Genomic DNA, 13,502 nt, shown 5'->3' with positions numbered 1-13,502 from the left:
TGTGATAACTCTGACTTTAGGCGATATCAGATTCGCTACATTTTATGTCTCTCTCCTGTGATCTGATATCCTTTCTTTAGGTCAAAGCTAAACTAACCACAAAACATAACCAACGTGCAGAGAGAATTAAAGATTGCTTCAAATCAAAAAGTGCTGACTTGAAGAGCTACATTTAGAACACAAACAAACAGAGTCAGCAACCAGTTTTCTGCAGTGAAAGCATGTCACGTTGGAACAAGAATAGATCTTTCCAAGAACTGATTAGCACACAGATTTATTTCACATTTTTCACTACAACAGTTTGTGATGACATACATTTGATACAGTTAATATCAGCTGATAAAAAGCCACATATCCATACAAAAATAAAACTTGTATCTAAACTCTGATTAATCCTTTGTAAAAAGACAGCATTACTACCAGTCGGAGCTAAGGTTAAACGTTTGTGGGTATTTTTCGAGTCAATTCTAGACATAGCCACAAAAATGTTTAAACGGAATCTTAAAACTTTAGAAATAACCTGTAGAGGAGATTTGCTTCTTCTACGCAGATATGGAAACAACAAAGTTGGAAAATATTTCAGCAATGAGAATGAGATTTAATTTACATTAGTGCATTGAGCTCTAATGAAAATTTAGAATTATGAGTAAATGCTTCTGCAGTCCCTGAATTCCTAATGTTATTCAAAATCCTAGCTTTAGACTGACCAGAAAAGAACTGATGTGAACATGCATGGAAAAGATTCAAATTCAACTGGTTTCATAAATCAGATTAATAAACACCTCAGGGGCTTATAATTAGCACCAGCACAAAGGATTCTGATTTAAGTTTTAAGTATTTAAACAGAAGCATAAACATTACTTATACATATTTAGTCATCTTTACACAAGTTGCCAAAAAGTTATTTTACATAAGCCTACTTAGGAGTGAAATATTTTCCTACCAGATAGAATTTCCTGAAATATAAGGCTGGAAGCATTAAGCCTGTAAAATATCCCACATATCAGATCATACTTAGCATGTGATTAATTTAAGTAGGTGTGATTTAAACAGCATCAAATAGGTTAAAGTAATATATCAGACAAAGTTTGCCATACAGTCCTCCAGGACTTTACTTGATTGACTGGAATTGTCAGAGTTCAAAACAAAAACACAAATGATGACAATAAAAGATTTATGAAACCAGCCTCACATTTTGTTTAAAAATCTAAACAGAAATAAAAGTTCTCAAGTAACATAACAGAATTTATTTTGAGATAGACACCAGTTGAATAATGAATTAATTCACCCTGTTATAGGATTATCTCTGGTACTCTCAAATTTAACTAATTTATTTGAAATCTAATGCCCAAAAGGCACCATCTCACTTATTAGCTGTATCGTAAACATAACGTACCAGGATATACTTAATCACGTCCATTATCTATCTCAATAATATAAATCATTAGGTAGCACTACTTTATAATTCTTAATCATCTAATGCTTCTTAAATTAGTCCTCAAGCTTGAACATCTACTTATTTATTTTGTGTCATGTTATATCCTGTGGTGACTAGAATTACCTATTCAAACCAGGATACCTTGATTTTCCATTTTGTGCTTGAATGCAAAACTAAACTTTTAACATCGCAAAAATATTGACCCTTTCCTTTCCCATTAGGACAGAGCCAACGAGGTAGATAGATGCGTTATGTAAAGATTGCAGAGAAAACTTCAGAACATTCACATTTCAGTCCTTGTTCATTACATACATGCCTCATCTGTAGCATGAGCTTGACAAAATTTTAGATAAATTCAAGACTCAAGATGTGACATTTAATTCACTTTTAAAAGGGAGTAATTTGGATGAAATTTAGCAAACCAAGGCATAAAGAAAGAAAATAAACAGAAAAGCCAACTGAAAATATTAAACATAAAAACTCTGGTACCACTGAACATGTTGTACCAAATTGTGTTTAATCCTGCAGTTCAAAGAAATTTTAAACTCCTATACAAATATTGTTTCCTGTACTTTTCATCAAAGCCAGCAGATAACAGGACTGACACCTCCATCTACATGGTAAGGTTAGTTGTTGGTCCACTAATAGGTTTCTTACAGGAGACTTTAACAGATCTAGAGTGTTTATTCAAGATTGCAGGCAATCCACAAATTAATTCAACTGGAGTTTAATTCAGTGTTCTTTCAATAAAAATATTATAGGTAAGATCCAATGCAAATATGATTTGCTTTATTCCATTTTCTGAAGCTGAACAATGCAATGTCCTTGGATTCACTTAATTTTTCCAATAAATAAAATGATAGTCAAATTCAGAAGAGTTTAAATTTGACATTCTCTGTTTACATTAAACATTTTTTGTTAAACATGCCCTGTTCATTTGGAGTTTAGACACTGTCTCGGGACATCTTGATACTGGAGAGTGACCTGTGGACTTATTAAAAAAGAAAACTTCGCTAAAATGTTATTTTCCAATACACTGAAATTACATCAATACAAAAAAAAAGTGGCAGGTGTAGGAAACTGTAGATTTTTCACCAAGTGAAAGTGGGCAGAATGACCCCAAACCCCAACAACCCTTTGAATGGAAAGTCGACCAGATCACCTGCCTAGTGAACACTTCAGGATTACCTGATAGGGTGTCAGATGGGATCACTTCCTAGGGTAGCAGTATCCCACCCCACGTGAGTGGTGGCCAATCAGAGGCGGGAAGCTGCTTGTGAAAGAGTTAACCAGGTGGTTGCACTTCAGTCCCATGCTCCAGATCTTTGGGCACCCGGTACGGAGGAGGAAGGGCAGGTCTGAAGACCTCCTCGTGGGTCTGCTCCTGGGCCTGGCCAAACTGGCCCTAAACAGGTCCAGGCAGCGGGCTGTGGAGGGGGTCATTAGGGCCGACTGCCTGCCCCTCTTCCGCGGTTACGTTTGAGCCCGGGTGTCTCTGGAGGAGCAGCACGCGGTCTCCACCAACACCCTGGAGTTGTTCAGGGAGAGGTGGGCACCGCAGGGAGTGGAGTGCATTATTTCCAACTCTATTTTGATTATTCCCTGCCCTCCCCTTCACTGTTTGATCACACAGCATTGCCCTTTGATGTGAAGGGCACTGCTCGTCACTGGCCATCTGGGTGCTTTCCTATCTTCTTGGTGGTGGAAACTGAATAAAGATTCATGCACCTTGAGTCTTTCACTGTGTCTCATACCTGCGCGCGCGCGCACGCACGCACACACACACACACACACACACACACCATGGGTGCTGGGGGAAAAATAAGCACTACCGCAGTTAGGTGGTAGTGTGGAAAAGAAAAGAGAGTTAACCAGAAGTGCAGGAGCAGCAGGAAAGAAAGGGGTCAATGAGGGCGATGGGTCTATAGGGGAGAGGAGCTTAGAATCAAGGGCAGGACTGTGGCTTTCACAGCCATACCCTTGGCTATATTCACTATTCCGCAGCCCGGCCCTCCCCCCCCCCCAGCCAACCATTTCAAATTGAGGCAGATTGAGGACTGCACAAACCCAGCAGGCAGACCACTCCATTCTAGTATTTGGGAAACCTGCCAGGAGTCTCAGCTTTGGGAAATGCTGTCGCTTTACAGTGGCTGAAAAGGCCCTTAAGTGTTTGTTAATTGACCACTCCGGAGCTCCAGTTGGTGGCAGGGTGGGAAGGAGTTGCTCAGCAGAACTCAATCCTATGCTGGTAGAAAGATGACAAGGATCTCCCTGATGCCAATCCGTCCAATTATCTTCCCCTCGACTTTTCGGGAGAGGGAAATTCTGGGCAGTATTTACTTCTTTTGCAATCGATATCACATTGTAGAACAATAATTTTAATGTTATGAAACCTCATTTTTTTTCTAAGACCCTGTTTTACATATAAGAGGGACACTTGTAAAGTTCTCAACTAGCTCTTGGTATAGTTCACACTCAAAAAATGTGTACATATTTATTTACTTACAGTGAAAGAATAAAAAAAAACCAAGAGACAACTCAAAACTATTTGCTTTTTTTTGGTTTTCAAACTATTAACAGGAATCTACGTTTTCAAGTGTTGAGGTATTTCTTCCACATGTATGATACAACTCATCTGATTACACCCTACATCCCATTATGAGTAATGGGAAATGTCCATTTAGAGAGACAAAAGGTGTAGGCCACTATAAAATGCACCAGAAGTCACTTACTGCATTCAAGTGTCAGTTCATTACTGCAACACAAATTGTATACTACACAGCTCATATTCCAGTGTCAATAAAACTTTAAACATTTATACACTGAGGCAATTGTAAGCAAATTAAATCATATACAAACAAGGCAATGTTTTAACTCCTGAAGCTATGTTGTGCATTCTCTTATTCTGGCATACAAAAGAGCAGGTGCGCATTTCCAAATTGTTTTGTTTTATCTTCCAGTGCCAATGCATGATTAGTAGCATGCATTCAAATGACCATTTCTTTTTCAGAAGTTAATTTCCTCCATGACTTCCATTACAATGGTACGTTGGCCAGTTAGAATAAGATTGCTTACAGTTCTATAATCTACATGAAGAACATTCAGGCCATTCACAGAGACTACAAATTGTCGAACCTAAAAATGAGAATCAAAATAGTTATCAAAAAATGTCAATTCAATATCTTGTGGAGTTTAGGACTTCATAAAATCTTTGGAAGAACAGATTCACAAGTTCTAATTTTCTACTTCATGAAAAGTAAGCCTTAAGCAACAATTTTCTTTAAAATCCAAATGTGAGATCATACAGCAATGTACGTCATTTTTATTATTCATTTTGGTTTACTTACAGAATGAGTTAGAATATGCAAACAATTTCACCACCATCTTATTCAAGAACAGTTAGGGATGGGTAATAAATGCCACCTTTGCCAGAGACACTCATATCCAATGAAAGAGATACGTGAGTCATTCAAACCCAGAAGGTCTTTCATAAATGGAAAATGTGTTGGACAATTGCAGCTGAAATAGCTGCCATATCCTAACTCTTCAATTTAAAGTTCTATGGTGAAACAATTCTGTCTTGGGGAGTTGTCAAATGTTTGTGCTGTTGGGATCGATTTGATGCTCTCCTGCTGAGTTGGAAGGTGTGGTGAGGCATAAAAATCCAATGGACAACCTATCCGCTCTCCACCTGCTGGCTCCTGCTGAAGTGTTGACCAGGTCCATCTCCCTCACAGCTCTCAGTGCATTTCACAGTTCCTTATATTTGTTTGTTTATTCTTTCGTGGAAATATAACATTACTGGCAGGGTCAGCATCTATTCCCCATTCCAACTTCCCTTTGAACTGAAAAACTCTCCAGGCTATTTTGGAGGACAGTTAAGACTGAACCACATTGTTATAGGGTTGGAGTCACATGTAGGCCAGAACAGGTAAGGATGGAATATGATGTCCTCCTCTAAAGGTCTTCAGTAAACTGAATACATTTTTGTTTTACAATCAATGAGAGTTTCATAGTCATCTTTACCCAAACTTTACATTCCTGTTTATGAGTTAATTTTAAAATTTCATCAGCTGTTGCGGTAAGATTTGAACCAGTTTCTCCACTGGTCTGGCCTTGGATTATTAATTCATTGGCATTATCACTATACCATCATCTTCCCTAACATCCTCAATATTTCCCCTAACCTTATGTAAAGTGAATTGAATTGGCTGAAGACTGACATCAGTGATGCTGCTAATCTCAGGAGTAGGTCAGGCTAATTGTTTGGATAATATAATCAATCTGCAACCTCAGGGCCAGCACATTCCTACTCTAGCACTGCCATCAAGTCAGAGGATCAAAGAAGAGAGCAGAAGGGCATGGCAGGCAAGGGTAGCTCCAGACGTACCTGAAAGTAAGGCGTCCAGCAGGATATAACACAGGACTACCTACGTAACAATCAGCAGAAGCAGGAAGTGATGGACAGTACTAAAAGCAAAGTACTGCAGATGCTAGGAATCTAAAATAATCGCAAAGTACTTGAGAAACTCAGCAGGTCTGGCAGCATCTGTGGAAAGAGAAACGGTTAACATTGTATGTCCTGTATTATTCTTCTTCACGGCATCTTCTACTCAACTTAAAATATTAATTCTGTTTCTCTCTTCACAGATACTGCCACACCTGCTGAGTTTCTCCAGAATTTTCTCCATTTGTTGTTGATAAATATTTCTTCGCGATTCCATGATTAGAGGATCAGATTTAAGCTCCACAGTCCTGCCACATCTCGTCAGGAATTGTGGTGTGGAAGGTGGAGGGCAATTTTACAATATACTAGAGGAGGAGGCTCCACAAATATCCTCATCTTCAGTGATGAGTGTCTAGAACATCAGTGTAAGAGATGAAACTAAAGCATTTGAAACACTTCAGCTAGAAGTGCCAAGTGGATTAACCATCACAGTCTTCTCCAGAGGTCCCCAGTGTCACAGATACCAATCTTCAGCCAATTTGATTCATTCCACATGATACGAAAAGGCACTGGATACTACAAAGGTGATTGGTCCTGACAACATTTTAGCAATTGTACTGAAGATGTGTGCTGCAGACTTGGTGCTCCCGGAACCAAGCTATTCCATACAGCTACAGCACTGATATCCAGTCAACAACTTGAAAAATTGCCCAGATATGACCTGTACACAATAGCAGGACAATTTCAACCCAGCTAATTACTGTCCCATCAGTCTACTCTTTATCAATAGTAAATTGGCAAAGGGGTCATCAATAGTGTTATCAAGTAGCACTCGTTTCACAATAATCTGCTCACTAATGTTGTAAATAATGGATCAGCTAGTGATGCCCACATCCTAGCAATGATTTTTTTTTATAAACTGGTTGGTGTTTAAGTTTTTTCTATAAATGGTTTTGGTTCCTAATAGGCTCATACTATGCTCCTGGTGATGCACATTGAATATCCCTGTCAAAATCCACTCTGTGCCCTTGTTTGTTCTCAATGCTTCTTGTAATTGATCTACAATATGGACCTCTCCATTAGCTAAAACAGTAATCAGCAAGAGCTTTTCTTGACCTTGTTTAATATGGTGCCATGAGAACATCAAGGGATCCAGAAAACGTTGGAGTCCGAGAGCAATTCCCTCCTGGGTATAAACCACTGTGTCACATACTATGGTGGATCCATATATCACTGAGACAAGACATCCTCAGGGATAGTGATGATGGAGTCTGGGACAGGTATGATTTGGTGATTATGGCTATGTTAGACTGTTATTTGACTTAGCCACTGGGATTGTTGTCCCAGTTTTGTTACACAAGTGCCCAGACATACAACTGAGTAACATGCTAGTCGAGAGTGTGGTGCTGGAAAAGCACAGCAGGCCAGCCAGGAGCAGCAGAATTGATATTTCGGGCATAAGCCCTTCATCAGGAACATGAGTGACATGCTAGCCATTTCAGAGGACACAAAAGAGTCACCACATTGTTTGGGTGTGCAGGCCTTTGTAGGTCAGGTCTCATCAGGTCAATCGAATGCTTTCTCTAAAAAAAAGGGTGTTAATGAAAGATTTCCAATGATCTGCTGGTCATTTTCACCATTACTGGGACTAGTTTTCAATGGCAGATTTATTAACTAATTGAATTTAATTTCCACTAGCTGCCATGGAGTTAACCCCATTATTTGAGGGAGTTGTGAGAGAGAGGAGAAGAGACAGAGAGAGAAAGAGAGAGGACCTGTGATCCAGTATTTTATGAGGGGTGTTAGTGGAGTCTATCATCTAGAACAAAGTGAGTCAGCATTTGCTGAAGGCCAACATGGATTTATTAAGGGGGTGCCATGTGTAATCAGTCTAATTGATTGAAAAATAAACAGTAGAACTAGACAGAGAAATGCCTTTAGATGTTGAATGAACAGACATCAAAAGGCTCTTGATAAATCAACTCTGCATAACAGACTTAGAACCAAAATTAAAGTTCATGAAATTGAGACATACAAGATAATCAGAGGGTTAGATAGGGTGGACAGGAAGAGCCTTTTTCCAAGTATGGGGACACAATTTTAAAGTGAGGGGAGATAGGTATAAGACAGATGTCAGAGGTAGTTTCTTTACTCAGAGAGTAGTAAGGGTATGGAATGATCTGCCTGCAACGGTAGTAGATTCACCAAGTTTAAGTGCATTTAAGTCGTCATTGGACAGGCATATGGACGTACATGGAATAGTATAGGTGAATGGGCTTCAGATTAGTACGTCAGGGCGGCGCAACATCGAGGGCCGAAGGGCCTGTACTGCGCTGTAATGTTCTAAGTTCTATGAAGGAAAATGTACAGTAGAAAACAAGTGAGTAGGAACAGTATATACATGAGTTGTGGTCCTTGGAAGATCCTGTGCTGGGTCTTCAATGTCTCAATAAACTAAAAGACTGAAAGAACATAACAGAGCCATACTTTTGTACCCAGTATTGGCAATGCTGACAAGTCTGATCAGAACACATAGTTTTGTGCATCAGTTCTCAAGTTCAGCACTTTGAAAAGACACATCAGTCTTGTAAGGAATGCGTTGCAAATTCACCAAAACCTCATGGGTTGGATTATGATGGGAGATTTCACAGACTGGGCTTCAACTCCCTGGACTGTAGGTGTAGGAGAATTTGATTATGGTCATAGGATTTTGAAAGGAATGGAGAATGGATAGAGTACAGAGTGAAACATTTCTCACTGATAAAGTCTAGCACAAGGGGATACAAGTTTTCAAAATCAAAGCCAGGGCATTTAGAAGAGATGTTAGGAAATCATTCTTTGCACAAAGGGTGATATTCTGTCCCAAAAAAAAGGTAAAGTGCGATTCAATTAATTGTAATTTAAATCAATTATAATCCTGTAATTTTAAATCTGACATTGTTATTGAAGTTTGGTTAGTAAAGAACATTAAAGAATATGGAACCAGGGCAGGTGAATGGAGTTAAGGTGCAGATCAGCCAAGGTCTTGTTGAACGACTAGAGGAGCTGAATGGTCTACTCCTGTTCACAAATGTTGACAGGACAATGTGGAAAACCTAAGAAAGGTGAAAAAGAATTACCTATAAACAGGCTTGAATAAAACCTGTGCACTAAAATCCACTCTACATACTAGAATCAAACTGAAGCAGAAAAACTAATGGCCTGGGTAGGATTAAGAAGCAGGACGAGTCTACCTTTGTTCAAACAGGAGGCAAGTGTACAAAGGAGTCTTTTAGGAAGATTAATGATTGGGAAAGTGAAACCAGCCCAGATCACTGTTCCAAATTGCATGTCGAGGCTCCAGTGCAAGTGAGGGCTGCTATCACGGGCAGGGTAATACTAGTTACAATGACCGGCACTGAATAGTCTGAAGACAGAATATGTCAAAGACTATGAAACATGGCTGCTGGGTGCCGTACTGAAAGTTTGAATTGATGATCACGACTATCAGTTAGAAGTGACAATGTAGATAAAGACAATTCATTTTAATTCCAGTCTTTGTCAATCAAACAAGAATTTTGGTCTGCTTTCATTTGCAGAAAAAATGAAATTCACGACGGCAATGTTGACTGATTTCTCTCCACAGATGCTGCCAGACCTGCTGAGCTTTTCCAGCAATTTTGAGTGTTTGACTTTAAGTTCAATTTTATAATATTTTCGGCAGTTATATCCCCCTCATTACCCGTTGTGTTGTGTACTGGCATTTGTTTCAATGCACGTATTGGTGGGCTTGGAAGAAAGTGTGTGCCACTAACAGTTCAGTGCAACTGATAGTGTGGAAGTTGAAATGTTTATAAGCAGTATTTACTTGATGTGATTCAGCAAGATGTAAGCTCAGGGAATCCACAGAGTAGTTCTAGCTTGATGAAGATAGCTGTCAGTAAAAAGTGAAAGTTTTTATGATAGTGTGCATTCCCCTGGAACTCCAGAACTGCACTAAGGGAAGGAAGGTGTTTACCAGACTAGGAATAGATGTTGATGTAGAGCGACTTGCGGGATTAATTTTCAAGGTCAGGTTGGCATAAGTGAATGATTGTAATCTCTTGTGATGATCCACCACATCATCAAAATCTGCGGTGAACTGCTGATGCAGCCATATCCTGATTGAGTTTTATTTGATGTGTAATGAAAGTTGTTCAATCACAGTCTATGACTCATATTTATCATGTTAATTCTGGGTGTGTCAATACAAGTCAGATGTGTGTTGCAGATCATCTTCATGTTCTAATGTTGCATAGCGAAGTTTATTGCTCTTATTGTGGCTTTATTCTCTTCGTACGTCTCTTGGATCTCTCACTTGGCAATTTGTCAAAAAAAATGGGTACTGTCAGAAAGTTTGTAACATAAAATTGGATGGTCTAGACTGGATCACTACAAGTATTTGAATCTGTGTTTTGTTTTGAAAACAAAATTTTTGTGAAACAACAATTAATGAATGCTCCTAAGGCATAATAAAAAGATTTTTAAAGTCTTTGGAGGACAGGGCTCAGGTGCATGCAGATAAATAACTAAAGGGCAAGATTCATTCCGAAATGCCCAAAATAGCCAGCCTGATATTGTGTTTTGCAATTGCTTTCAAATGATAAGAGATGAACAGTCACGGTCAATGGTTCAATATTGCAGGCTGCTGATGAAAGATAAGTATGTGTAATGTAAGTGGTGGAGACTGTAATTTTTTTAAAATTGGATTGGTATCAATGAGAACCTCACTCACAGCCAATGTCACTCAGTCTGACCTGTCTGAAATGCTGACCAACTCTACGTTACTGCTATTCCAATACTCCATACAGGCTAGAACAGTGCCAAATGTGTTTGGCTGGAAGCAGTTAACACAAATAACATGGAAGAAACAAGAAAACATGCACCAATTTTGGACATAAATCTGGCTTGTCAGGAACACAAAATATAGAACAGTACAGTAGAGGAGCAGCCTCTTCAGCTCGCTATGCCAACCATGATGTCATTGGAAACTAAGCTCATGTGCTCGGTATCCCTCCATCCTTTACCTGTTCACGATTCTGAGAATGCCTCTGAAACACTGATGCATTTGGTTCTACCACTTCCCCTGGCAGCATGTACCAGGCACCATCCACCCACTGTAAAAAAACTTTTCTCACACATCTCCTTTAAATGTCTGACCTCTCACCTTAAACCTATTTCCCCCTTGAATGTAACATTTTCAGCTTGGAAAAAGGACTCCAACTACATACAATAATATAAAATTAGAAGGTACATATAGGGTATCAGATCGCTCCTCAGCCTCTGACAGTCTAACCTCTCCTTGTAGCTAATACATCCCAATCCAGGCAACATCCTGGTAAACCTCTCTTGCACCCTCTCCAAAGTCTCCACCTCCTTATGCTGTGGTGACCAGGACAGCACATAATACCCACAATGGGACCTAACTGAAGTCTTATAAAAACTGCTGGGAGAAAGTGAGGACTGCAGATGCTAGAGATCAGAGCTGAAAAATGTGTTGCTGGAAAAGCGCAGCAGGTCAGGTCAGACAGCATCCAAGGAGCAGGAGAATCGATGTTTCGGGAATAAGCCCTTCCTGAGCTGCTGCACTTTTCCAGCAACACATTTTTCAGCTCTTATAAAGCTGCAACATGATTTGCCAACTTTTATACTCAATGCCCGACCGATGTAGGGTCACAAAAGCACATCAGGTCAAACAAAATCCGAGGAACAGGAGAATCAGCATTTTGGGCATGAATGTGGACATTCCTGATGAAGGGCTTATGCCCAAAACGTCGACTATCCTGCTCCTCGGATGCTGCCTGATTTGCTGTGCTTTTCCAGCCCCACACTTTTGACTCTGATCTCTAGCATCTGCAGCCCTCACTTTCTTCTAGCCCGACTGATTAAGGCAAACATGCTGTAACTCTTCTTTACCACCTTACCCATTTGTTGTGTGAGAACATAAATCATTCACGATTATACAATTAGATAGTAAAATTAGACATTAATATGTTTTGATACAGTTTTTAGCTACACTTGAATATCCAATTTGCTGGAGAAATCGAGTTAATAAATTTATCCTATCTACTACCCAGGAGAAGACATTACTGCTATGTCAGGTGGCAAATTATTTGTGTATAATAGCGACTATCAGCAGGCAATGCGACTATAGTTAAAACAGATAATGTTCTTATTTGTAGCCTACAATTGTCCACGGTCTTCGGTCACTGACAGGAGGGAGAAAATCAGCCTTGCTAATTAAGAGTACTGGGCCCCATCATAACATTTTCCTGTAGCATTTCCTGCAAATTTCACACTTCCTTTTTAAAATAATAAAACAGAAATTCTGGAAAAACTCAGCAGATCCAGCAACATCTGTCCAATACACTTCTGTAAATGGAGGGTGAGGTAAAACAATAGGGAAGGTCAGAGATCAAGGGTGAGAGAGATTAAATACCAAAATTGTTGCAGAATCAAAGGCAAATTGATTGGTAATGGTGGCAGTGAAGAAACAAAGCATTCATCTATACACTCCATTAATAGTGCAATGATTTTTCCTTCTTATTCTTCCACAGCATTTAGTCATTGCCGGCTTGACCAAACTTTTGCTGCCCATCACAAATTACATGTGAGGAGATGAAGAAGAGGTGCTTGTTCATAACTACTTCTCATGCCTACTTCATTCAAAGTTGCTGATCATAGCTTTGTAACCATTAAACTCGCCTTTTCATTTTATCATCTCCGATTTAATCCTGAAAGTCTCCCAAAGTTAGTTCACACAGGCATTTTTACCAGGGTTCTTGGTATAATAATCTTCAAAACAGATTACAAGCCTCCACAGTGCCTCCTAAGAAGAAAACAGGAACAAGAGGAAGCCATTTGACACTCCTGCCTGTTCCACCTTTCAACTGGATCATCACTGATTTGCTCCCTAAACCTCACCCTCTTTCATTAACAAAGCTGTAAAAGCCTCAGATACAAAAGTTTAGCAATTGCCATTGTTGAAAAAGGTCATCAAACTTCCATCACCCTTTGTATGTGGAAATGTTCTCTAATTTTACTTCCGAAAGGTCTGGTTCCAAATTTTTGACAATCCCTCTAATCCAAGATGTACCAACCAGCAGAAATTGTTTCTCTCTGTCTACCCTATTTATCTCTAATAATAACTCAAAACTTCAATCAAATAACTGTCCAAAATTCCATGAAGTACAATCAGAGTTCAGATAATCTCTCCTTGTAACCTTATTCTTGGAGTCCAGGTATCATTCCACTACATTGAACTTGCTCCAAATCCAACATATTCTTGCTAAGGTCAAATACTCACAACTGCTTTCAAGGCTCCAGCAACAGTCTAACTAGGATTCACATAGCTGCATGACTCATACTCCTCCCTTGTTTTTTAGTCATCGGGAACATTGGAAGTAGGAGCAGAAACTGGCTATTTTGGCAATCAAACCTATTCCTGGTTGATCCTGCTGCCTCCATGCCATTTTCCCACATTATGTCCATATATCTTGGTATCTTTACTATCCAGTTATCTTTTGACTTTTATTTTGAACATACTCAACGACTGAAACTGCACAACCCTCTGGGGTGGAGATCAGAATTAGCTTTACT

General features: G+C 39.4%; 1 protein-coding gene across 2 annotated transcripts in view; it reads right to left on the bottom strand.

The window, feature by feature from the left end:
• Positions 1–258: 258 nt before the first annotated feature.
• deptor (DEP domain containing MTOR-interacting protein) overlaps positions 259–13,502 on the bottom strand; it is an 81,533-nt gene continuing 68,289 nt past the window's right edge. For both annotated transcript variants that reach the window (XM_060822840.1, XM_060822839.1), the window contains exon 10: positions 259–4,573. In XM_060822840.1, the coding sequence (XP_060678823.1) occupies positions 4,445–4,573 (129 nt within the window). In that variant the 3' untranslated portion in view covers positions 259–4,444. The remainder of the gene's footprint in view (positions 4,574–13,502) is intronic.

The sequence above is a fragment of the Hemiscyllium ocellatum genome, chromosome 4 (genome assembly GCF_020745735.1).
Source record: "Hemiscyllium ocellatum isolate sHemOce1 chromosome 4, sHemOce1.pat.X.cur, whole genome shotgun sequence".
Classification (NCBI taxonomy): Eukaryota; Metazoa; Chordata; class Chondrichthyes; order Orectolobiformes; family Hemiscylliidae; genus Hemiscyllium; species Hemiscyllium ocellatum.
Note: the sequence above shows the minus strand (reverse complement) of the source record. Positions and strands in the feature narration are given on the sequence as shown.